The sequence below is a fragment of the Arabidopsis thaliana genome, chromosome 4 (genome assembly GCF_000001735.4).
Source record: "Arabidopsis thaliana chromosome 4, partial sequence".
Lineage (NCBI taxonomy): Eukaryota > Viridiplantae > Streptophyta > Magnoliopsida > Brassicales > Brassicaceae > Arabidopsis > Arabidopsis thaliana.
Genome location: NC_003075.7, coordinates 17,975,334 through 17,998,714, shown reverse-complemented (window position 1 = coordinate 17,998,714; position 23,381 = coordinate 17,975,334). Strand labels below are relative to the sequence as shown.

General features: G+C 41.2%; 9 protein-coding genes and 1 long non-coding RNA gene across 12 annotated transcripts; 4 read left to right on the top strand and 6 right to left on the bottom strand.

Annotated features, from left to right (window-relative positions):
- The first annotated feature begins 26 nt into the window (after positions 1-26).
- AT4G09705 lies at positions 27-340 on the top strand. The gene has a single exon (NR_142299.1). It is a non-coding gene; the product is annotated as an other RNA (long non-coding RNA).
- A 2,152-nt stretch (positions 341-2,492) lies between these two features.
- On the bottom strand, positions 2,493-3,976 carry GGR (geranylgeranyl reductase). Its single transcript, NM_120007.4, has 2 exons — positions 3,513-3,976; positions 2,493-3,367 (listed from the first exon to the last, which is right to left on the bottom strand). Exons 1-2 carry the CDS (start codon positions 3,864-3,866, stop codon positions 2,741-2,743), a joined length of 981 nt encoding a protein of 326 aa, NP_195558.1. The 5' UTR covers positions 3,867-3,976; the 3' UTR covers positions 2,493-2,740.
- Positions 3,977-3,987: 11 nt separating this feature from the next.
- Positions 3,988-9,648, bottom strand: IYO (RPAP1-like, carboxy-terminal protein). Its single transcript, NM_120006.3, has 10 exons — positions 9,427-9,648; positions 8,398-9,238; positions 8,218-8,333; positions 7,877-8,055; positions 7,668-7,773; positions 7,314-7,574; positions 7,029-7,217; positions 4,727-6,868; positions 4,427-4,636; positions 3,988-4,345 (listed from the first exon to the last, which is right to left on the bottom strand). Exons 1-10 carry the CDS (start codon positions 9,598-9,600, stop codon positions 4,166-4,168), a joined length of 4,398 nt encoding a protein of 1,465 aa, NP_195557.2. The 5' UTR covers positions 9,601-9,648; the 3' UTR covers positions 3,988-4,165.
- Positions 9,649-9,845: 197 nt separating this feature from the next.
- ROPGEF1 (rho guanyl-nucleotide exchange factor 1) lies at positions 9,846-12,331 on the bottom strand. The gene is made up of 5 exons (NM_120005.4): positions 11,805-12,331; positions 11,601-11,717; positions 10,994-11,514; positions 10,528-10,881; positions 9,846-10,442 (listed from the first exon to the last, which is right to left on the bottom strand). Exons 1-5 carry the CDS (start codon positions 12,070-12,072, stop codon positions 10,056-10,058), a joined length of 1,647 nt encoding a protein of 548 aa, NP_195556.1. The 5' UTR covers positions 12,073-12,331; the 3' UTR covers positions 9,846-10,055.
- A 999-nt stretch (positions 12,332-13,330) lies between these two features.
- sks9 (SKU5 similar 9) lies at positions 13,331-16,099 on the bottom strand. Of its 3 annotated transcripts, NM_120004.5 has the most exons (7): positions 15,729-16,099; positions 15,521-15,630; positions 15,021-15,291; positions 14,827-14,932; positions 14,010-14,736; positions 13,831-13,909; positions 13,331-13,751 (listed from the first exon to the last, which is right to left on the bottom strand). In NM_120004.5, exons 1-7 carry the CDS (start codon positions 15,873-15,875, stop codon positions 13,542-13,544), a joined length of 1,650 nt encoding a protein of 549 aa, NP_195555.2. In that variant the 5' UTR covers positions 15,876-16,099; the 3' UTR covers positions 13,331-13,541. The 3 variants fall into 3 exon arrangements, with proteins under 3 accessions (NP_195555.2, NP_001329209.1, NP_001329210.1); NM_001342496.1 differs by having other exon boundaries at positions 13,343-13,751; positions 13,831-14,736; positions 15,729-15,999; NM_001342497.1 differs by having other exon boundaries at positions 13,343-13,909; positions 15,729-15,941.
- An 849-nt stretch (positions 16,100-16,948) lies between these two features.
- Positions 16,949-18,037, bottom strand: AT4G38410 (Dehydrin family protein). The gene is made up of 2 exons (NM_120003.3): positions 17,499-18,037; positions 16,949-17,410 (listed from the first exon to the last, which is right to left on the bottom strand). Exons 1-2 carry the CDS (start codon positions 17,688-17,690, stop codon positions 17,111-17,113), a joined length of 492 nt encoding a protein of 163 aa, NP_195554.2. The 5' UTR covers positions 17,691-18,037; the 3' UTR covers positions 16,949-17,110.
- A 120-nt stretch (positions 18,038-18,157) lies between these two features.
- Positions 18,158-18,298, top strand: AT4G38405 (uncharacterized protein; the record flags this gene model as incomplete). The annotated part of the gene is made up of 1 exon (NM_001125667.1): positions 18,158-18,298. One exon carries the CDS (start codon positions 18,158-18,160, stop codon positions 18,296-18,298), a length of 141 nt encoding a protein of 46 aa, NP_001119139.1.
- A 531-nt stretch (positions 18,299-18,829) lies between these two features.
- On the top strand, positions 18,830-18,952 carry AT4G38401 (uncharacterized protein; the record flags this gene model as incomplete). Its single annotated transcript, NM_001125666.1, has 1 exon — positions 18,830-18,952. The coding sequence occupies one exon, from the start codon at positions 18,830-18,832 to the stop codon at positions 18,950-18,952; it is 123 nt and encodes a 40-aa protein (NP_001119138.1).
- A 22-nt stretch (positions 18,953-18,974) lies between these two features.
- On the top strand, positions 18,975-20,293 carry EXLA2 (expansin-like A2). Its single transcript, NM_120002.4, has 3 exons — positions 18,975-19,173; positions 19,276-19,570; positions 19,662-20,293. Exons 1-3 carry the CDS (start codon positions 19,050-19,052, stop codon positions 20,038-20,040), a joined length of 798 nt encoding a protein of 265 aa, NP_195553.1. The 5' UTR covers positions 18,975-19,049; the 3' UTR covers positions 20,041-20,293.
- A 41-nt stretch (positions 20,294-20,334) lies between these two features.
- RHS17 (root hair specific 17) lies at positions 20,335-22,939 on the bottom strand (the record flags this gene model as incomplete). Its single annotated transcript, NM_120001.2, has 9 exons — positions 22,419-22,939; positions 22,249-22,339; positions 22,084-22,160; positions 21,910-21,998; positions 21,624-21,813; positions 21,372-21,553; positions 21,187-21,289; positions 20,754-21,085; positions 20,335-20,671 (listed from the first exon to the last, which is right to left on the bottom strand). Exons 1-9 carry the CDS (start codon positions 22,671-22,673, stop codon positions 20,335-20,337), a joined length of 1,656 nt encoding a protein of 551 aa, NP_195552.1. The 5' UTR covers positions 22,674-22,939.
- Positions 22,940-23,381: the final 442 nt, after the last annotated feature.

Sequence of the window (23,381 nt, the reverse complement as noted above, 5' to 3'; positions counted from 1 at the left end):
AATCTATCCCTTTTGTTCAATTTTGTTCTGCTTTGCTTGGCACCTAGTAAAAACTAGTATCCCCACACATTAAAGATTGGAAAAACAAACTTAGGGCCCAACTATAGAAACGTCTCTCTCTCTCTCTCTCGCATCTCACTCCCCTCATCTCTGGAGGATTCACGATTCTTTACTCTTATGTTGTGTGTGATATATATCAAAACTTTGTATACTACATTACCATAATTAACTAAACTTATAGCACGCTAGTCAACCAAAATTATAGAAAAGAGATTATCATAAACCTAAAACATATATAATGGGGTAACACGTGGTGCAGGTATGGCTGCTCGTGTATATTATTAATAAACATGTCTTATGCGCGTTCTAACGCAATCTCTATTCCTTAGTATTTAAAATCATTCCAAGTAACATACTCTTAAACTAGAGATATACACGCAAATTGTAAATTAATCTCACAATATACACGTACATTGTAAATTATATGGCATTTTTTTATGATTAACACACCCCATGCATATCACGATATATGTTAAGCATGCAGTCATTCCTAATGCAATGCGATTTAATTTGGTCATATATATATATTTTGGAGAGATAAATTAACTGACTTTCGTTTTTGTTTTTCTTTCTTTAATAAAATGGTACTCCATATAGATCTCGGGTAGGAGTTGACCAGAGAGGGAGAGTAAAGATGCGGCAGCCAGAAAAAGGAATAAACCACTTTGATTCGGTCGCCCATAATTTTATTAGTATTATAAAAAAAAACATAAGATATATAGTCAAGTTACTAATAAGTAGTATAGAGAGGTATTTGGTCCCAATTGACCGATGATGTGGCGGCACATGGCTCCATTTTTTAGCCCACGTGGATTTTTGCCCTTTTACTCTCACCAAAGGTCACAAACTGGGACGGCCAGGTAAGCGGCGAGTTGTCGCCGTTAAAGTTTGCTGCAATCCATCCATCGACACTCCCATTATATTTATTTCTCCCTTCTTTCTCACATCGGTCATTTCTTCACATCACTAATGCCACGTAAAAACAAAACACTAATTTCGTAAATCAGTATTTCAATACATCCTAGTTTATTTACATCAACAATTAACAAGTACTGGTCTATAGTATGGTTGCGTGCCATGTTTATTTATATGTATCATATTCATATCATGAAGCAATATACTATGTTATTACATGTGTTTATTAATTTATTTATTCCCCGTTCCAAGTACCAAGATATATTAAAGATTCAACCACTAAACGCAATGTCAGATGATCACTTTGATAATATTATCACCAAATAATACCCATATTTTAACAAGGTTTTATTATTGACATGATAAACCCTAATGACCCAATGACACACACACCGTCGGTCAAGGATCATGCTAACGGATACGGCCAATGTTAGAGAAACACTTAAATAAGTTTTTTGTTTGTTATAAATTATCTTGCATGAGCCAGACTTAATTATATATGTAGTTTACTAATTAGTATGATTACACGATCCATTGATTGATTATGAAAATTTAAACAAATGTGTAAAAGAGTTTAACAGATTCATTGAATCGGGACATCAATTCCCGATGGTGTCCATTGTCCCGATATATAGTTGTAAGTCTACACGTTAATTCATTGAATCGGGACATCAATTTCTGATGGTGTCCATATTGTCCCGATAATATAGTTGTAATAAGCCTACACATTTTCAACTGCATTAATTGAATTTCTAAAACATATAAAGGTATCACTTGATGTAATTCAGCTAGCAACTGCTTATTCAACTAAAGCTTTAGATTTAATGAAGCGGTGAACGAAAATAACATGTTAGTTGTCGAAAATATCCGATTGAACACGTACAGAAAATACTTGAAACAACTTATTCGTTCAAAAGAGTAACAAAGATGTGCTCTGCATAATGCATATATTAGTCCCACTTAAAACAATGATATAATTCACTTATTCAGCATGTTGATATAAAGAATGGGAATATGGGATTAGCTAGTTTATACAAACATTAGGTAGATAAGTTCAGAAATAATATCATGATGAAAAAGTAAGCAACCCAAATATGGATTGGCACAAATATAATTCATTTAGTCCAATAAACATGTTGTGTACGCAAACTCGGATTATTCAATCCTCGTATGATAGCCAAATTAAGTGTGATTATAATCCGAAATCCGAATGAAAGAGACTGAAGATATTTATTTCTTGTTTGAAAGAAAATATTAAACGTGGATATATGTATATAGTATAGCAAATGATGTAGATATATTGGATAAGATGGCCAACGATTAATAGTGGAAAGAGTTGTTAAAAGCATAGACTTGGCTTAGGTCTTCATTTAGAACTATACTAATTGTCGCATTCGCAATTATCTTGGAGGAAATGTACTCGCATGTTGTGAAACGTCTTTTTTTTTTTGGGGGGGGGGGGGGTGATAAAACACTTATTCAAACACTAAACAATTCAACTAGTCTAAAAGTTGGGAATTTTGGTCAAAATAAATAAATAAATACATACATAGTAGATTGCTATAAATTTGGTTAAAAGTACATGTAGTAACTAAATGATTTTGACATGGCCGACACAAAAAAAAAACAATGATAATGACAGGTGGTAGCGAAGATGAATGGTCAAGCGAAGAAGCTCTGGGCTAAAAATGAACGATACACAGTCCATTACAGGGCCTAATTTCGTATAGCGAAGGAAGGCCCAAATGTAAAAGAGGGCCCAAAATCAGAGGGGAAGAAGAAAATGTCGATGAGCAGCGTAGTCAACGAAGGTGTAGAGAGGAACAAGTGTGTCTCCTCCTCCATACTTGTTGTCAAACACTTGAAGCTCCTTCTTCGCCTTCTCCTTGAGCTCTTCCGCCATTTCCATCATTCCCTTCTCTGCTCCACCATCATAGCTCTTCTTCTTGTCCTCGGTGATGTCATCGACCACCTGATACAGCATCCCGACGGCTCTCCCGTACCTTCGGAGACTCTGGAGCTCATCCTCAGTGGCACCGCCCAATAGGCCACCGCACACGGCAGAGCATTCACCCATGGCTCCGAATTTCTTCTCCTGAACAAAGGAAAGAGGAAAGGGACCTCCTTCAAGGTCGACGTACTGGCCTGCAGCCATACCAGTGGAGCCGACAGTGCGGGCAATCTCAGTGATGAGTCTGAGGATGGTGGCTCGGGGAACAAGGTCAGGAGGCGTGTGGGAGACAATGTGCTGGAAGGCGAGTGGGAAGAGGGCGTCACCGGCGAGAATGGCCATGCCAGAGCCGTAGACAGTGTGGTTAGATGGCTTTCCTCTGCGCACAGGATCGTCGTCCATACAGGGGAGGTCGTCGTGTATCAACGAAGCCGCGTGCACCTGATTCATTCCATTATTAGATACAACACACACATCTCTCAACAACAACAACAAAGACTTTCTATTTCTTCTTCTTACTCACTCATATCAAACACTAACGGCGAAATTGAGATTACAAGGCGAGAGAGAGTGGAATCTATCTCACCATTTCTAGGGCACAGGCGGTGGGGAAAGCGGCGAGGCGATCGCCACCGAAGAGCTCGCAGGCCGCCACACACATCACAGGAGGGGCACGCTTGGCGCCTTGTGCGAGTACAGAGTATCTCATAGCCTCGTAGATCCCCGCAGGGTGCTTGACCGGTATGGCCTCATCCAGCTTCTGGTTGATCTCGGTGATCAGAGTCGTCCAATACGTCCTCAGATCGAAGTTCAACGACCCCGGGGCAGATGAGGATGAAGATCGGATTGCAGCGGGAGAGAGTTTCATAGGAAGAGTGTGGGGTTTCTCCGGAAGAGAGCAGAAGCTGCTTAATGGGATCGCTGAACCACTAAACAACATCGCCTATGAGGATGATCTATCCTTGTTGTGTTTGAGATAATGATAATTTAGTAAAATTGGGTTCAGCCAAACTCTCTTGATAGGAAGTGCCAATATATGATTGATTTCTAAGACAGACACGTCGCTTTCAAAATGTCAGTCAAGTTTTTTAATTGAACTTTGTCAGAAATTGGAAAAATCCAAAATCTTACAAGAACAGAAGAAGAACATCGATTTTTAATTACACAGCTTTTCATCTGTAAGAGAACCTCAAAACAGAGAAAGAAACACACAGACTTTCTTTCCTCTCATTCTCTCGTTCACCTTCTTCCACAGAGAGCGGCTGATTTCAGCTTCTCCAGTTCCAAGAGGAGGGTGGAGTTCCCTTCGCAACCCTCTTTCAACACCTCCATTCTTTTCTCTGTCTCCGCTGCTATCACTTCTTCTTCCATGGCGTTCGCAGACCCTTTCTTATACCGCAGGAGATCTAACATCATCCCCTGAAACATTATTTCCACGTTTCATTATCATCCTCAGTCCCCAGAATGACATTGAACAAGAGATGAGGGATTTCAAGTTACCTCACGATGCCGCTTTCTTGATAAATCCCTGACAAGAGTCTTGACAATCTTATTCCGCAGGGATACTTTATCCTTGGCTTGGTTGCAAAAGACTAAAGATGAAAAGTGATGCACAACCAGCGTATAGGCTACTGATCCACGCGTCGCAGCTCTGTCCAATGCCCCACAAGTCCATGACTTCAGGTAGGCCTCAAGGACGGCCTCATTTTCCTGCAATATCAATTCACCATTTTATCTTAGTTGGATGCTCAAGATGCCATTATTCACCACTATCAACATTTTATTATTTTTGTAAATTACCTCAACAGGTTCGAGGTAACCATCCGCTTCTCCCAAGCACTTGTCTAGACTCGGCAGAAGCTCGAGAACACGGGCATTGGAGAGCACTGTCCATGCCGAAAGCCGAACAGAGTGTTCCACGCATTGATGCAGGTAAACCGAGACCTGCCGGCCATACACTACATCACCATATGACACCGCAGCATACTGCTCCACCACCATCTCCAGAAAAGTAGAGTAGTTCTCATGAATGTCTGACTTGAACCTCAGAAGCTCAGTGTCACGGTGATTTAGTCTCGCTTCATCAAGAAACTGCCCATAAAGCTCCTGCAGATAATTGTACAAGTTCCTAGTGTTCTTGTCTTCGATGATGTCCATTCCAACAAGCAATACGGTAGACAAAGCGTGAAACTTCCAAACCAACGGTACACTCACAACAGGAGAGGGAAGCGATCCAAAACCAGACGATGACTCAAGTCCTGCAAGAAAGAAAACTCCAGCTTTTGCAACTTCAAGCAACTCTGTGGATTCTGGTGGCCCTGTTGAGGTTTTACCACTGTGGACTGCTGAGATGGCGCTGAGAAACCAGTGTGGAGGTAGGGGCATTCTCTGGTGAGCCCACTCTATGGTCGAGGAGTCTGATTTTTTATCCTGAGTTGAACTATTTGACATTTCACCGTCCTCATGAATAGTCTCCAGACCAACTGTGCCCTTCCTTACCCCACTGACCCCTTCCTCGGCTATCGATCTTCCCTTTTGCTGTAACCATCTATGTCTGAAGTGAGAAGCAAGCATACTGCTCATACGATGATAGTCCCCTTCGCTGCATTCCCATTCAAACGATATGTTTTTTTTGTTTGACTTGATACAGCAGGCCAGGTGTTCTAAAGCATGCGGTCTAAGGACATATTCAAAGGCTCTTTCCACGAGTAAATAATCCCTTGGACCTGCAATCAAACACATAGCTAAAGCGGAGTTTACTTTATCCATAAAGCCAACAGATCCCTGATCATTCTGCGAGTCGCTCAGAGAGATGTTAAGAAAGAGACTCAGAAGACCGGCACCAGCCTGTGCCAACAGAACTCTGGTTGACCAAAACCCACCACCGCTAGCTCCCCAACCAAGTCCAACGCCGGGGGCCAATCCGCCTCGTTTATGTAGCTCAATTGATTGCACGATGGGCCATTCTGATGAAACAGAATCTCTAAAAGAGCACGACACAGATGTTAGCTCAGCCAGAGACTCTGCCAGTATCCCATTTGCAAGCACAGATTCATCTCCAGTGGAAATACTTACCTGATGCGGAGCTTTCATCTTGGATCTAGCAGATTCTATCAGATTTTGGATGGACACGATAGTCCGTGTTAACCCATGAAGACAATTCACAGAAGCTAATGCTAGTTCGTCATCTTGAGATCGTTCTCTTAGAAAACACAAATACTCCATAAAAGAGGAACACCTGGAAGAGTCTTTTCCAAACCTACTTACGTCTGCAACAGAAAAACTAAGAAGCTTGTGCTTGATAATGGCAAGGCCAATCTTTGGAACAAACTCCGGTAGCCATGGTAGAGGTTCTTCCTCTCCCTCCGCAGAGATTTTCTCAAGGACTTTGGAAATTGTACGCATGACACCTGAATACAACCACAACAGAGTAGTAGTTGATACAGAGACACTTTCGATTCCTTTCTCCCACTTGAGTAATTGCGGGGCCAATGTTATCCAACTCAGTGCTGAATCAATCATAGGGCTAACATAGCTCCAGTCCCATGTCCCAGATTCATTCCGTGGAATGTTTTGTGAGTACATATTAGGAAGTGTCTCGGCAAAAGCCTCAAGGACCAGGTAGGCCTCGTTTGACACAGAAGTAAACTCGCTGATGAGATTTTTCTCCCTGAGCTTTTCGAATGATGGACAACTCAACCACAGACACAGAGCTGGGAATAGCTCTGGGAAGCGAGATACGCAACAGCCACTATGGATACAGACCTTCCAAAACCGGAGCTGTTCAACCATCAAGGTAGATGAAAGCTTGCAGTTCTGCTTCCCTAGCTTCACCCATGAGTCAAGAGATGAGGTGAACTGAAACAAATGCCATGTGACCGCATTGAAAGTCCCATTCTTCACAAATTCCATGCAAGTACTTTGATCATACCGGGCCAACACCTTAGTGAAATTAAAAAGAGAGAAAGAAGAACGAAGGTTACAATAGCTCTGAGAATTGATAGCTTAACAAACTCGAATCATCAGGTTCTGTAAAAAAAACATCAAAGACGAATGAATATAACGACCCCAAGATAATTTTGTATGAGCGGACCAGTATTACCTTTAAGAGGCGGACAGAGTTGATCTGAGAAGAAAGAACGTCCATTCTTTTGTTCAATTGGAATCTTTTCACAATTGTTTGCACAAATTTGGGATACTTCAAGATTGCAGTTGTGCATTTTGGAGAATGCCTTGCTATCGCAATAGTAACAGAGATTATGCTGTCCTCAAGCGCTGCTGTTGGTTCTGTCTGAAATCATGAACATTAAAAAAAAACCAGAAAACTAAGCAACGACACAAAAAGAATGATTTTACTTGCTGAGTTACACATAGATAGTGATCTCACCTCCAGAAGGTGATAAATTCTTGGAAGGATATCCATTCTGACGAGACCAGCAGCAACATCTTGTCCGGCTACAAAAACATCTTTCTGAATAGTATCCGTATCTTCTGTCCCGTCATCCAAGATTTCTTCACGGAACGCAACAATATTGGAGGGTTTAGCGCTGTACTTCCAGTAGCAACCACGGAGGAAGCCAAGATCAATTTCCGGCTTACTCCTGAACACCGAGGCCGTGAAGATATCTTTCCCGTGTGGTCCCATGTTCTGGAAATAGAAATGGGTTTTATCAGTTTGAACATGTATAATCACGTTCTATGAGGACTATAACTTCTTAGGAGTGAGAAAAATCAACTATACCTCCAGAATATTAAAGAAATTCTCGTTAAGAGAACAGCTCAGTAGACACTGAATCACTTTTACACATGCTATAACAACAGAGGCATGGTTGTCATCAAGAGCCATCCTAAAGAAGAAAAGAAACTTATATTGATAAGAACAAACAATTTATGATTTATGAGTGACAACTTCACAAATAAGTCTCAAAATTACACCCATCAGGAAATTACCTCAATGCTAAGACAAGCTCAGGTTCCGGTCCAAGGGCATAAGCCCAGATGGCTTCCCAGTCAGTGGATTTATCTTTTTCTTCCCTTGCGTAGCCTATTCTGCTTTGACAAAGTTTGTTCAAAGCTTTGTCGAGTACAGATGCAAGCAGATGCAAAGCAAGACATCTCTGCCCGGGAATCTGATATATATATCAATAATACATACAAATCAATGAGCAGTGATAACGAAAAAAACGCAGTCTCAGCCTACAGGTTTTGTTCAGCTAAAGCCAAAATGGAGGGAAAAAAGAATTTAACCATTAATTAGCATCAAAATTAAAATATGTGGCAATCATACATACCACACTTCGTGCAAGAGCAATAGCTTCTTTGATAGTGTAACCTGCGGCCCCAGGATCCCCCTCGGTTCTCAAGAAATCACGTTCGGCAGCAGATTCAACACCAGACCACTTTCCACCTGTACAGTCAAAGTGTAAGCAACCTAAGATTGTCATGTGTTTCAGTTGTATTGTTCTACTCACCAGTTTCAGCTGGCGAGACAACATCTTCCTCAACAACATTCCCGTCAAAAGAAAATCTCAAGTCTCTGGCTGCCTCAACCCTCTCAGTCCATGCATCCCACACGAATCCTTGGGCTATCCCTGGCTTTTGCACCACACTTTTTTCTTTCGGTATTGCCATCACTTTAGGAGTGACAAAATGACCCTCAGTTCTTGAATTCTTTGCTGTTTCATCGGTGATGGAAACCCCCTGCACAGAATGCTTTCGCTTCTTCAATTTTGCCTCACCTCGTTTCTTCAAAATGGAGAGTAGTGCAGGATCCATCTTGTCCAATAACTCAGCCTGAGCCTCAGCAATCTCGTCGGGTGACATTGTCTGCAACTTTGCATGGTTCTCAACATCAATATCACTTTCAAGAGACGAAGACGCGTGTCGAGTCCCAAGTCCATTCGAAACAGCTAGGGGAGGAGAAGCGTTTAAAGGAACCCTTTCCTTGGTTCCCAAATTTTTAATAAACGGTGCTTTATCAGAAACAAACTCTCTCTGGTCTGATGCCCTGGCAGCCAGTAAAGTGTTGCTGGATGTAGTGGCCGCATCGGCTGAAGCAACATAGGGCGGTCTCGTTTCAATGATCTTAAGTTTCCTTGATTGCTGAGGGACATGTGTGGATGCAGGATCATCCCCAGAGACCATATCTTTCCACCTCCCGAGGTCCATGTCTTTCTTCTCTTTTCTTTGAAGCGGTTTAGCAAAAGCAGCAATGGAGTCTGCATTCATGAAACGTTCTTCTGCTTCTTCTTCTTCCTGATCGTCATTGTAATCCTTAGGTTGTGCTATGCTGCTTCCCACAGGAGCCAAATGCTACAAAATCAAACATGAGAAACAAAAATTAGATGTCTCAGAAAGCTGAATTACAAGGTCAGGCACGGTGAAAAATTGTGGAGTCCCAAGTACTAAACAACAGTAGAAGGTGCTTAAAATCTAGAAGAAGGCAACAAAAGGAAGATGGAAACCTAAAAAGCACGCACTAGAGGATTGGATTGGCTTACGGGTCCGTGAGAACGATGACGAGCGACGGGGAAGGAAAGAAGGGAGGGCCTTGGGGGAAGCGGCTTGCTTGGAGGCTTATTCTCCGATATTCCTTTCTCCACGATGCTCCCGACAAGGCTCGCCAAGACGTTGTTCGGCTGTTCCGGATTGACTCTCCCGCTACTTTGCTCCATCACTCTAAACCCTCTCTCGCCTCCGCTCAGCAAAACGGAAAACTCTTTAAAACTCCGTGTCGTCCCGATAGCTTATAAGAACAAGTAAAAAATAACAAGAAAACCCCTTTCTGACTTTTTAATTATAAAATTGGAACATCAACTTTAATCCTGTGCAAAACAAACCATATAGTCATAGTCTATATTTGAACCAAAAGTTGTCGCTTTAGTGCAATGAAGAACATGATTAAATCACTCAAGAGACGGGTATGTGATGTTCATTCAGTTTTAGGACTTGGACCATAATCTTTGTAAACTTGGTAAATGAGCTAAGGAATTGATTTGTTAACAACATTTCAAAACTCCACATAAGATAACATTCTTGTTGCTATTACCACATTCGTCTTCGTAGTCAGACAAACAAGAAACAACTACAGTCTCTACAACCATTGATTTACATTCTTCTATTTTCAATCTTAATCTCTTTCCGGCGTCACTCCCGTTACTCTTCTTGAACTCAGATTCCCTGCATACGACCATGCTTTCTCTGTTTCTCCCACTATTCCCTTCTCTCTCGTCCCATTCCTCTTCACTGAATACAGCGGCGGTGCTCTCCTCGGGCTTCTTGATGCTACACTTAGGGCAGGCGTTGCAAATGGTGAACCGTGCGGAGAGCTCTGCACAGAGAACGCTTTTTGAGGGTTGAGTCCATTGATGCTGAATAGGGATAGCGATTCTGTGACAGAGATGGATCTTCTCATGGCATCATCAACATAAAGCACATCATCTATTCTGGCCGTGATGTTGAAGGCCATGCTCTCCATCACCCTAGAGTAACTCTCCAGAATTGATTGCCCTACATCCTGCAAGAACACACACAAACTCTTAAATTATCTAAGCATCGTTTCATGATGCAACCAGCAAAGCACACTCCAAACTATAATGTACCTTGTTGTACTGAATCTTGTTCATGTCCAGCGTTGTCTGGGGAAGTCCCGGGAAACGGATCCTGAGACTCTGCAAGAGGGTCTCGGCTCTCTGCACAAGGAAATCATTTCTTTCGTTGTCATTAACAAGGCCTTTAACCTTGCCACCCCAAGAAGACAGCTTTAGTTTCGCCTGCTTCTTGTGCCTCCTCCCATTCTTTTGTCTCCAAACATGCACAGCCGCCTCAATCCGGTTGGCGATTTCAAGAGTCTGATGTTCCGATGAGAGATCAAGACAGTCCAGGAGGCATTCGGGAGAGAACTTGTTTGCAGTTAAGTACTGGTAGATGATCTCTCCAAGACATTCCTTCCCGCTCTGCATTAAGTTTAAAATCATAACTCAATGAGCTAATCACATATAACGGTAAAAGAATTTATGCTCCAGCAGCAATGAAAAAGCTAATCCTTGAGCTCGAGAAGGCGCATACCTTGGGCAAAGTCTCCAAGTAAGGGTCGGGAATCTCCATTTCGGCAAGCACGCCACTGTTAATTGCCAATGCAGCCTTGAGAATCTGGTTAGCAAAGTCCCGACACTGCTGCAGTTTCTTCCTGGCCTCTTCTGACAAACCGTTAGGCGGAACCTTAGGGCAAGGCAGCCACCACTTGTCCTCCTGCCTAACGGAAGCTGGAGAATTGTAAGAATCCTTGTCACAATCACCAAGAACTATGCCGCGATCAGTGTACCAGAACTCAGTATCGGAGAAAGCGTCAAGCATATCGATCAACATAGCATCGAGCTTCTTGAGAGCAGGGAGATTGGCATAGAGATCAGAACGTGGACGGGTCTCCATGATCTCATAAGTTCCGCCTCCAGGGAACTGCTGAATGGAAGGAATGAGCTCAACGATAGAATCGCTAACACAGAGCAGCCACTCAAGTTCTCTGCGCCACATGGCCTTCTTCTGAGGAGCAAGAGGCTCAAGCCTCCATAGTTCGCCAAACACAGTCGCTGTGTGGACACTAGCCTTATTAAAAAACTAGAAACCCCTACTATATATACCAACTAACAAAAAGGGAAGAAGATTGAGATGGTACCAGAGAGATTGGTGATGGCGTTGGAGATAGCAAGCGCCGTACAAACCCCTTTACCTCCACCAGACATGTCTTCCCCGAGAAGTAGCTTAGCAAATCTCTCCTTCATCATCTCAATTTCTGAAACCCAATAGGAAACAAAAGGGAAATTGAATCCTAGTGTTCATCAATGTTTACAAAAGAGGTCAAATTTGGAAACTTTTATACCGGATAAATCGTTGTCTGGTTGTTTGTCATCCCAGACCACATCTTTGCCGCCGATCACCGGAAGCATGACTGGGGCCGGGAAGTAAAATCCTCTACCAGCGACAACTCGAGGGGAAGAAGGGATGGAGCTAGAGGCACCCTCGCCGTCGAAGCGGTGGCAGGAGAAGCTGCTGGAACTCTCGGACTCGCTAATGTCGGCGCTGGGACTGTAACTTCCGCATCTCTCGGAAGAGACTTCGTCGTCTTCCTCAGAAGATAAGCTCCCCATTATTGAAGCGGCAGAGATCTAATAACGGCTCAAAGAGTCCACATTTGGGTTAAGAGACAGACAGAGAAAGGAAGAAGAAGGAAGTGGATGTGATGATGATGCTTGTTTGATAAAAAGCAAAGCTCAGAGAGAAAGAGAGAGAGAGATGAGAGATAACAAATAAAAAAGACTCCTTTCATTTCCTCACTCACACTCTCTCTCTTCTTTTCTCTCCCATCCATCCATACTCACGGCGTTATCCTCTGCCGTTAGGGACAGGTATGAGGTTGGTAACAGATAAACCGTTAACTCACGGTCGTCACATTTTTTAACGGCGAGATTAAATTATATCCCACGGCCGTTCTCATAAGAGGAGCATGCGCTTGTGTTATATCAACCGTTGGATATTAAAAGTGAACCATCAGGATCTTTTCTACAGAGCAGAATTGAGAATCTCGAAGCGACCGAGAAAATAAAGAAAGGCTGACATTGTGTGGACTAGAAGTATTCCTTGTCGGATCATCAGACTCTCTCGTACCACACCGGCCTGAACTACGTTGCACCATATCTATCCTCGTGATTTTACGCCACGTGTATTACGCCCATTCGCCTGATCTACACTGTCCATAGTATTCTGGCGTCATTAAAGTATTCACATCGTACGGTCTAGATTGCGTTTGGCTTACTTATTTCGTGGATTCCGCTGTTTTCGGTTATGGTTTTTTCACGCAACGAATCTAAGCCGTTGATTATATTACTCTTCTTAATTCAATTCATTAAAGTACCTATTTAATGCCCTTTGAATTCGGGTTAATATAGTAATCTACAATATTAATGTCACTGATCACTAGAATATGCTATGGATTGGTGTTGATTCACATGCATGGCTTAATTAGTTGACTCTCTGCTCTTTTTTTTTCTTCTCTAAAAGGCTTTTAACCTTCCAAATAAACGTTTGTTTGTCTTGGCATTATTAGCAAATCTTTTCCATTGCCATGTTTTTCATTCGATTGACAGCCTTGTAATTTGTAATTGCAAGGTCAACAAAAACTTTGACCAAATAGAACAACTTTCTATACCAATAAACATTCTACATCTACCGGTGGATAATAATTTAAATTTTTATTTCATCGTTAAAGTCTGTTTATTCGAAATTAATGTTTCTAATATGTTATGTATGGTTTTTTTTTTTTTTTAATTTACTCTCTCTCTTCAAACTATACTATTTTGCTTGGTGATATGGTAGAGTTACTTGGTTGATTCATATGAAAACATTGCATTTGCCTACAAAAATTAACTTCAAACTTAGCAATAACCGTTACAAAACAGTAAAATTTTCATCAAATTTGGGTATACATTACAATTTTTGAAGTATATATAATAATTGTGCAACATATATCTAGCTATTGAAATTATAAAGAATAAAGAACTCAATATAATAAAATACATATCCCTAAATCAGCCATTGACGATTGGTCTGAGTAGAGTCATTAAGGAGTGGTGTGTTTATTGGAGGCTCGGCCACACAACAAAGCATTCTTAGGCAAAAGATATTCATCTCTAAGAGAGTGTGTTGGAGAATAAACTCGAAGGTAGAATTGTTGACCCAAGTATTGCCTCGCCCAATATTCACTCCTTAGATTCCACATCCCCACATTGTCCAGTGCCACATATACGGCTGTCCAAGATTCTGGATATACCTACAACAACCAAATACTAGTTTTGAGATGATTTTTTAAAATTTTTGGTAAGATATATGGAGTTAGAAACTATTTGTACCTGAGTGGTGGAGCGAGAAATAGCATCCCTAAGATTATACTCTCGTCTGCTTGCTTTTGACCATGTTCCTCTATCCGTCCTGTGGACAGTACTCACAAACATCAGATGCATGCAATGCATTATTACTAGCTACTATATATAGAGGACGATAGATATAGCTAATCTTTAATTATTCTCACCCAACAACCCAAAAACTATATCCATCGAGGTGGTAGCTTTGGACGATCTTCTCGCGGTTTTGAAATATGATTTCAAGGAAGTCTCTATGGTGTGCTCCCATCACTGACGTCTCCATTCTCATCCCTCTTCCTCTTCTCGGCTTGTCAGGTATGCTTCCCATTTTGAAAACGCCTTTGATCTTGAAGTAATCCGCAAGCTTTAGCGGAGTATCTCCAGGTACAAACGACACTCCGTTTATGGCGTAGCGTTGCTTCCTCTTCACTAGTGCCGCTGAGCTTTCCAATATCAAAGTCCTAGAAATCTTGATTCGACCATAGTGGTACGAACCCTGAGGGTTAGGCCTTGGCCCAGACGCGGTTAGATTGGTCCTAATGGACCGGGCTTGTTTGATAGACCAATCTAGTTCATCGGCAGGTTGTTGAACATGGACTGAATTAGCAGAAGATGAGTGGCTATGTCTTGAGTTGGAGTAGTGGATAGTAGATGAGACCAAGAGTTTTTTGGCGACAAATTTTGTGGAGACGACAATGTCATAGTCTTGGTCAGGCTGGTCCATGGTGACCAAGACCGAGTAAGACTGTCCAACGTGAATGTCGAGAGAGGTATACATGGACTGGACTGTGTGTGTTCCCTCTACCTCAACGAGCTTCATCTGATGACCTTGGATTCTGAAATTCAGAGTGTGTTGAAGCCCTACATTCGATATCCTAAATCTGTATGTTTTACCTGATAATTGTTCCACAACAAAAAATAAATGATGAGATAATATAATGCTTTTCTTCGTAATCAAAGTATTTGAGTGTTTTTAGGATGAACCTTTGTGGACGGTGATGGAAGACATGTAACTGACTCCTTGGCCATTGATCAAAACCCCTTGAGGCAAAGGTAGCTTGTGTCCTCTATCCAAAATTGCCTTCAAAACCTGAATAATGTTACATTTAATTATGGTCCTTGTATAACAATGACAAATACTAAAACGAACATAATTTGTTAATTCAAGAAAGAAATACCTTGTGGTCATGCTTAAACCAATCACCAATGAGGAAGGTGAAATCTCCAGCGGGTTCAGGGAAAGGGACGGGGATGCGAGGGCGGCTGAGGATACGGAAACCGCCAAAACCACCGGCAGCTTTGTGAACGGCGAGGGAAGGGAAATAGAAGAAACTACCGATCTGGTCTTTGACTTGGATGGCATAAGTGTAGTTTTTACCCGGTGGGATTGGACAAGTCGTCCCATACACTCCATCTTGGTAAGAATTCTTCCTCAGTTGCACTCCGTTCCTTCATTAGTATTTACCATTTTGTATTATATTAATTCATTGATATTATATTAACATGAAAACTTGACGTCTCGCCACCAATATAATCTCTAACAAGAATGTGAAGAAACAACACTAGTGCATGCAAATTGGCTCCATCATGCCATTTACCAAACTCCAATATCTATTTCCTCTAATATAACTAATGAATGAAAGAAAATGGTAGAGAAGGGGAGCTAGATAAATGGTACCAAGATAAGAGAAAGGGCTCGTCGAGATCGTTGTGAACATTGATGATCAAATTGTCATTGGTGACTGAGTAAATATCGGGTCCTGGATATTGTCCGTTTATCAGGATTCCCTGCGTGTATGAATAGAATATAAAGCATGCATGATCGAGCAAACAAAAACAGAAAGCATCCCGCCATTTTTGTGGATGTTGGAAAAAAAAAAAAATACCCTTTGAGGAATGCCAAGTGGAGAAATGTTGCCGTAAGTGACTCTCCAGTCGAAAAAACGGTAGGGATCATCAGCTTGAACAAAAGAAATGATGGATATCGTCATCATCATCATCGTCCAAACGGCCCCATTTAGCCACCAGCACATACTCGCTTTGACAAGAAGAAGAAGAAGATAAAGTTGGAAGAGAAAGCTTCAACTCTGTTTTGTAGTAACGGAACAAATGACTCTGGTGTCGTATTTAAAGTCCAATGGGGAGGGGGAAGCTTTTCCAATCAGCTAATTCCGTGTTTTTATTTCAACCTGTAATATATTATAAGGCCACCCCACCTACTAATTAAATACCCATTATTTTGTCCTTTGGGTTGGGGATTGTTATTTTATTTTTTTGAAAGAAAATAAAATCCCAATCCGGTGATGCATTGATTTTTATTTATTTTTTATTTTGTTAAAAATAAGCATTCTCATTTAATTGCAAGGTATTTTATTTCATTTTTACTGTGAGGTTTATTTTATTTTAAGCTGCTTCAATATTTTACACAAATGAGAATTAACATATAATTATATAAATTTTATTTTATTGTATCTGCTTTTTTTTTTTTGGGGTGAAACAATTTGAGTTGTATTTTGGCACAAATAGCCAGCCTACACGAGAAATATTGATTGAACGCGTAGAGAATATGAAGAAGCAATGTATGTATGTATATATGCTGGAAGTATAAAATAATACTAGTAAATTAGTAATAGTCCACAAAATTCTTATTATATAAACACAAATTTCAACGGTCAACTTGGTAACCCAAATTGTCAGGTATACGAGTGAGAATTGAGAAATGATATGAAAACAGCTGGAAACACAAAAAGTCACAGACTGTCTTCTTCCCGTGAGAGTCTGAGAGGAGACGTCGATCTCCTTTTCCCTTCACTTTCATACACAGACTCTCCGTGTCTCTGGCTGCTCCTTCCCCTTGAACTTTTTCCTATTTTCCGTGATTTCAAATGGGCCTTTTGGGCCCTTTTTAGTCAGCCCAAACCTAACTAAGCAGAACCGTTTCTTGCTCAGAAAGCATGGGTTTCTTCTTATATGTTTAATGGGTTATTGGATGCCGGTTTTAGGGTTTTAACGTTTTTTTTTTGTGGTAAAATTTAGGGTTTTAACGTTTCATACATACATAGGTTTTTTTCACTAACAGATGAAAACAACAGGTTTTAAATACTTGAGGATTTCAATGTTATAATAGTATGAGTTATTTAAGATTCAAGAGTTGTTCAATTCGAAAAGTTGGCATTTCACTGACACATAACGAGGTGGACAACAATACAAGAAGATGAAAACGCAAGTGGTAAAAGCGAAAGTAAAAAAAAAAAGGGTCTTCTTATAACTAGGTTTCCTTCTTCTTCTCATCATTGGTATGACCAGGAAGCTTCTCTTTGATCTTTTCCATAAACCCTTTCTCCTTGGCCTTGTCATTATGAGGTTCAGCTTCAGGCTTTCCATTGTGACCTCCGGGAAGCTTATCCTTTATCTTCTCCATAAACCCTTTCTCCTTCCCATCCTCATGGCCTATACCCGCAGGAATCTTCTCCTCTGTTTCACATTGATCTTCAGCAACTTCATTCTTCTTCTTCTTCTTCTTCTTCTCCTTCTTTTCCCCATTTTCACCCGCTTCCTCATCACTTGACTGCATATACATATATATCACATCCTCCATCAACAAGTGTTATTAACATTTCTCATGCATAAGAACAAGAGTATACAATTAAGCTTACAGAGCTGTCAGAAAGGTGGAATCTTTCAGCGAGAGAAGGCTTCTCCTCTTCCTTGGGCTCCTTGGTTACACGGGCATTCTCGGAAGAATGTACATCTTCGGGTTTCTTCTTGAGAAAGTCAAACATCCCACAGCCTTTGGAAGCTGCAGCATCAGCTTCTTGCTGCTCAGTAGAACGAGGATGATCCGCCATCTTTTAGGAAAAACGCAAACAAGGTATTCAAGACTCACTTTTAATTTACCAACGAGACTTTCCTTTGCTAGCTGTGAGGACTGATGAGTTACACAAACCCCTGCGACACTGTATTTATAGTAGCTCTAGCTTTTAGTTTGTTTATTTTAGTTACAGTTAATTTATAGTAATTAACACTCGGTTCGCGTTTAGCCAAGGTGTTGCCGGCAAATTGTACTAACAAGTCAATATTTTAAGGACCGACTTTGATCGGAACAAGGTTTGTTTTTTTCGGAAAGTGTAATAAAAAACATAGTACATGTCCGAATACTCTGCGTTTCGTCGACCAATGGATTGTCGGTGTGGACGGTCCACGTTATCCAATAAAGAGAGCAAAAGCACTGTTTAAATTGTTTAGACATTATTAGAAAAATAAGTTTGAAAATCTTACTGCTAACTGAAGTGTCTTGATTGGGCCGAATCAGAAGATGGGCTTACATAAACATAAAAGGGCCAGTATTGGGTTAAACTTGATGGTTTTGGTTAATGCTGCTCACGTCATTGGACTTCTTTACAGCCCCACCACTAAAAAAAGAAGAGGAACCAAAGGTTTACTCTTCCTGTTCTAGTCATGAGCCTAAACCCAACAAGACATGGGTGTTTCTCTAAATCTGTTATCCATCATTAGAACTTGAAAGAAATCAGCAGTTGATATAGGGTCTTAAACAAGAGAGGGAGAAGTATGAAGATATCATCACATGTAGTAATGAATGCCGTAGATGTGACAGAGTCGTTCTCACATGGATGTTTCTTAGCTACCAATCTGCTGAATATTGAAGATCTCATCATTGACTGAAATCAACAGTTTAACATGTCCGATGAATGATTAATAGGAACACAATTAGCTAGATAGAGTGTGTGGTAATAAATCACTTGAGAAAACAAGAGACCGACCGACATCAACATGTAGTACCAGGCCCAGCTGTGAGGCAGAGCAGAGAGTCGGTGCAATGCCACGTCATTCACCCTAGACTATTGGGTAATGTGGTGGTAGCTCTAGCTTTCACACTACCTTTTTTCCTTTTTACTTGGAATGATGATTTATAGGCTAGACACACACTACACATTCCTACTACTCAAAACTCTCAACTCAATAAATAATGAACACGCCTACCCTTGTGCCAGCTGCTTCTATATATGACGTGACGTGTGCTGTGATGCTGAGCTGGAACCCATTCCCTTCTTCTTCTTCATTCTTTTCTGTTCACTATTTATATATTTGATTCACTCTCTCCTTCCTCTCCTCTCTATTCATCGCATCCCCCACACACCTCATTAACATTATAATTGTTTTTTTAGTTATTCTTCAATTTCAAGAAAATGCTGCAAGGCTTTCTCTTCCTCCTCTCAGTCGTACTCCTCTTCTCCTCATCTGCAGCCGCCTGCGACCGATGTCTTCACAGTTCTAAGGCAGCTTATTTCTCCTCTGCATCTGCTCTCTCCTGTGAGCTTTCCATCTCCTCTCATTACTTCACTCTTTCCAGTCTTTTTTTTTTTTCCTTTTCTTTTCTCATCTCTTGTATATGTTATGGGTTTTTAAATTTAGCTGGAGCTTGTGCATATGGCTCTATGGCTACCGGTTTCTTCGCCGGACACATTGCTGCGGCTCTGCCTTCCATCTACAAAGACGGCTCCGGCTGCGGAGCTTGCTTCCAGGTCAGATGCAAGAACCCGACGCTTTGCAGCAGCAAAGGAACCACGGTGATTGTCACAGACTTGAACAAGACCAACCAAACCGATCTTGTCCTTAGCAGCAGAGCCTTTAGGGCCATGGCTAAGCCTGTTGTTGGCGCCGACAGAGATCTTCTCAAACAAGGCATTGTCGATATTGAATACAGGAGGTTCGATTCCCGAACCATCTATGTTATGCTAGCTTTTCTCATTTTCCTTCAAGTAGCTAGTAGTAATAAGAACTATTGAATATTGAAACAGAGTTCCTTGCGATTACGGTAACAAGAAGATGAACGTGAGAGTTGAAGAATCAAGCAAAAATCCAAACTACTTGGCGATAAAGCTCTTGTACCAAGGAGGCCAAACTGAAGTGGTAGCCATTTACATTGCTCAGGTTGGTTCGTCACATTGGAGTTACATGACCAGAAGCCACGGAGCCGTGTGGGTTACTGACAAAGTACCCAACGGAGCTCTGCAGTTCAGGTTCGTGGTGACCGCAGGCTACGACGGCAAAATGGTCTGGTCGCAGAGGGTCCTTCCAGCTAACTGGGAAGCTGGAAAGTCCTATGACGCCGGCGTTCAGATCACAGACATTGCTCAGGAAGGTTGTGATCCATGCGACGATCACATCTGGAACTGAGTCTCTCTGCTTTCCTTCTAATGTGTAAGTAACAGACTTGTTTATTAGATGAGAGGAAGAATCAACGGGAATGCATAATCTGACGATTTCATAAGAATGAATGAAACAAAACAAGAGAGAGCTAAGAAGAAGAAAAAGGATTGTATATGTATGTACAAAAGGTCTATATATGTACACCATTATTCTTTTCTATCTGTAACCTTGCGACTTAAATGACATTACAGTTTTTTTGAAAAAGAATTTCTCTATTGACAAACAATGCTGATTCGTGCATAAAAAAACATGAGTTTAGTCTCAGAAGATCACTTCATCAAATTGTGAGTGATCCAAATCGCTTCTACTGGATATGGGGACATTACCAATCTCTGAGTACTCCGATGAGTCATCTTCATTTACATGTTTTGCTTTTTCTTTGACTCTTGCTTCAGAGGTTCGACAAATGCAGGAGGCTGGGTTCTCATGGAACTCCCCCTCTCCTGGTTTCATTTCATCTGGCTCCCCCATGAAACCCGTCTGGTATCTTCTGACCTTCGATGAGAACTCACCCCATGTCATGTTGTGTCTATTTTTGAAGATTTCGTAGAGTTTCTTGGCGTTTGGACGGATGGTTACTTTGTGTCCCAAGTATCTCCTGCAAACACACATGCATGTGCATATTAGAAAAGAGAGGGAAAAAGTGATGTTAAGAGACACAGCTGGACTAAGAGTTATACCTTCTCCCAGCTAAGATTCGAGCCATGTTGCCGTTGTTGTTTGTGACAAATGCGTCGCTCTTATCACAGACAATGAAGTCAAGAGCAGCCATGCGTGATGAGAAGTTTGCAAACGGAGCCAGTTCTTTCTTGGAGGTCAGTGTCTCTTTTGTATGAAGATTCGGAAACAGAGCTCTTAAAGGTGCCAATGTATCCTCCCCTCCGTATACCTCGCCTGATGCAACGTACAAGTGAACCTCTTTCCCAAAACCTAAGCCTCTGAGCATCAGACCAATCTCCTCTGGCGTCAGGGGACATCTCCCGTGCCGCCGTACCTTTTCAGGGTTTGCCGCCTGCACATTGCAACAACCCCAATAATAGAATTAAGAAGAGTTGATACTGCACCTAACATTCATTTATGGTATTCAAATTAAGCAATGCATGATGTTCTCACATGTAACGTTTTCCACCTTCTTCTCATAGCTCCGAGTTCGAGTCTCTCCTTTTGACCACCGCCGTAATAGCATCCGGAGAAGGCCAGCATATCAGGTTCGAATCTAGGAACCAACATGCACATTGATTAGCTACACACTTGAAAAATGTTATTACATATTAAGATATTAATTTGTATGTGTGTACCTGAGATGAAGGGCAACAAAATGTTTGGCCTTTTTTCTCATCCGGTCAACCAACAATTGGCCCATCCTGTTGATAGACTCTGTATACCTGACGGCATGGTAGTTGACTCTACAACGCAGTTTCTGGAGCTCTGTATCAAGAGCGTTGGACAGCCTGTAATCGAATTTGGAGAGTTGTACAACCTGCAACATTTAGAAAAAGATGAGCATATGTACAATCATGATAGATATAGTTTGGAAGAGGAGAACTGACATGTTTCTTAGTAAGAATGGGCAAAACACGCTGCAAGTAGCAAGAAGGCGTGCACTTCCTTGGGACACGCATTGACTGTAGGCTGGTGGATATTCTTGACTGCTCTTCTTTAGGAAGCTCCTTGATGATCTTCACGTCTTTGGAGAGATGCGATATGAACCAATCAACATCAAATATATCCTCAAAGTTGCTGCGTACCACAAAACAATTCAAAACAAAACCTGTGTGTTAGAACTTCGAACCAACAAATTTTTAAAATGGGAACAGAGAGGGACAGGGCAGGGACCTGGTGTCCTTCCAGTACGACTTCTGGTCAAGTTTAGGGACCACAAGAGTGGCGTTTAGAATGTATGCCGCTACTACAGCATCTATTATCTGCAGTAGAAACCAAACTTAATCAGAAATATATATATGAATTAACCACTTGAAGAAGCATCATAACACACAAGGAGGAACTCACCCCTGTCCGCTGTTGGTTTAACCCTCCGCTTGTTGCGATCAGTAAATACCGATTGGTTTGGCTTCTCGTATCCGTAACTGCCACAATTTCAATTTAAGTCAATTTATGCAGAGAGTGGAATATCTGGTTTTCGCGTCTATTTACGCAAATGGATCAAATCTTTACCTTGAAAGGTGTCAGTTGCATTACTGCAGGCATAGTACAAGTTGGACAATCTCGAGCTCCATAACTGGCGATCCGACCTTCCGCCATTTTCCTGTGACACGCATTAATGATCATGAATGACCTGGAAAGTTTGTGTAAAACCTCAATGAAACAAAAAAGAGTTTACGTACGGGTACACGAAATGGAGTGGTTGGATTGGGTTCGACGGCCACTTGATTGTTATGATGGATCAATGGAGGAGGAGAGAGGGTGGAGAATGAGAAGAGGATGAGGAGGAGACAGCCGGAGACGGCAGATACCAGCGGAAATAGACGGTGACGGCGGCGAAGGAGAAGGAGTAACTGGTGGCGAATACCGGCGATGACCAGCTTTTTCTTGTCGGGTTCAGCGCCATTATCCCTTTTCTTCAACTTCAAAGAGGCCATTAATGAGTTGTATAACGCAGACACAAAAAAAGCAAGGAGGATAGGCTACAAAGAATAGGAAGAAAACAAGAGAAATGGGAAGGAGAGAGTGCAAAAGGAGGAGGAGGAAGAGGAAGAAGACGCCATTTCTCGATGACGTTAAGGCAGAGGAGAAGTTGGTTGCCGAGAAACTATGAACAAAACTCCAAAGTCCAAACTAATCTCAAACAAACAAACACACACACAAATTTTTTAAAAAAGAAGAAAAAAACTGAGTTTGGTTTTTTTTAATTCCCTTTATTCTTATGCATAAGCAAACCACAGCGAATCTCTTGCTCTCTCTTTCAAATGTAGTTATATTATTGTTACTTTGCCAAATGTTAATTAGCTGTTTAGATTATTATCATGAATTGAAATCGACTTAATTTTGTTTTTTTGAATTCTGAAAACAAACTTATCCTATTAAAGATTGGGATTTAAAACGTCAAGCATTGAATGAGTTTTAAAAAGGTTTTTCTTTTTGAAAAAAATGAAGTCAAACAAAAAAAGCTAATATTAGAAAGATGTGTTTCGAGTCAATAGCAGAACATATCTCATACGTGATGACATGTAAGAAGGATAAAAGCGTAGAGAAGAACAAGTCATTTTTTTTTTTTTTTAATTTGGTTTTGAATAAAAATGATGCATTACAATATTAAATCTTTTATTATTAAAAATCGTTTGTTATAA

What these genes read in the sequence shown, in the direction of transcription:
- ROPGEF1 (NM_120005.4), bottom strand. Translation starts at nt 12,072, where the DNA reads ATGGGGAGCTTATCTTCTGAGGAAGACGACGAAGTCTCTTCCGAGAGA. An exon ending in ACCAGACAACGATTTATCCG is followed by an intron (nt 11,718 to 11,804) that starts GTATAAAAGTTT and finishes ATTGGGTTTCAG; the next exon opens with AAATTGAGATGATGAAGGAG. An exon ending in ACTTGGAGACTTTGCCCAAG is followed by an intron (nt 10,882 to 10,993) that starts GTATGCGCCTTC and finishes AACTTAATGCAG; the next exon opens with AGCGGGAAGGAATGTCTTGG.
- GGR (NM_120007.4), bottom strand. Translation starts at nt 3,866, where the DNA reads ATGTTGTTTAGTGGTTCAGCGATCCCATTAAGCAGCTTCTGCTCTCTT. An exon ending in CCGCCTGTGCCCTAGAAATG is followed by an intron (nt 3,368 to 3,512) that starts GTGAGATAGATT and finishes GGAATGAATCAG; the next exon opens with GTGCACGCGGCTTCGTTGAT.
- IYO (NM_120006.3), bottom strand. Translation starts at nt 9,600, where the DNA reads ATGGAGCAAAGTAGCGGGAGAGTCAATCCGGAACAGCCGAACAACGTC. An exon ending in GAGCTTGTCTTAGCATTGAG is followed by an intron (nt 7,774 to 7,876) that starts GTAATTTCCTGA and finishes TTTCTTCTTTAG; the next exon opens with GATGGCTCTTGATGACAACC. An exon ending in GAATTTATCACCTTCTGGAG is followed by an intron (nt 7,218 to 7,313) that starts GTGAGATCACTA and finishes TCATGATTTCAG; the next exon opens with ACAGAACCAACAGCAGCGCT.
- sks9 (NM_120004.5), bottom strand. Translation starts at nt 15,875, where the DNA reads ATGTGCTGGTGGCTAAATGGGGCCGTTTGGACGATGATGATGATGACG. An exon ending in GAGCCCTTTCTCTTATCTTG is followed by an intron (nt 15,292 to 15,520) that starts GTACCATTTATC and finishes ATACTAATGAAG; the next exon opens with GAACGGAGTGCAACTGAGGA. An exon ending in TTTCTCGCTCCACCACTCAG is followed by an intron (nt 13,752 to 13,830) that starts GTACAAATAGTT and finishes TGGTTGTTGTAG; the next exon opens with GTATATCCAGAATCTTGGAC.
- EXLA2 (NM_120002.4), top strand. Translation starts at nt 19,050, where the DNA reads ATGCTGCAAGGCTTTCTCTTCCTCCTCTCAGTCGTACTCCTCTTCTCC. An exon ending in CTCTGCATCTGCTCTCTCCT is followed by an intron (nt 19,174 to 19,275) that starts GTGAGCTTTCCA and finishes TTTTAAATTTAG; the next exon opens with CTGGAGCTTGTGCATATGGC. An exon ending in GTCGATATTGAATACAGGAG is followed by an intron (nt 19,571 to 19,661) that starts GTTCGATTCCCG and finishes ATATTGAAACAG; the next exon opens with AGTTCCTTGCGATTACGGTA.
- AT4G38410 (NM_120003.3), bottom strand. Translation starts at nt 17,690, where the DNA reads ATGGCGGATCATCCTCGTTCTACTGAGCAGCAAGAAGCTGATGCTGCA. An exon ending in TCCACCTTTCTGACAGCTCT is followed by an intron (nt 17,411 to 17,498) that starts GTAAGCTTAATT and finishes ATGTATATGCAG; the next exon opens with TCAAGTGATGAGGAAGCGGG.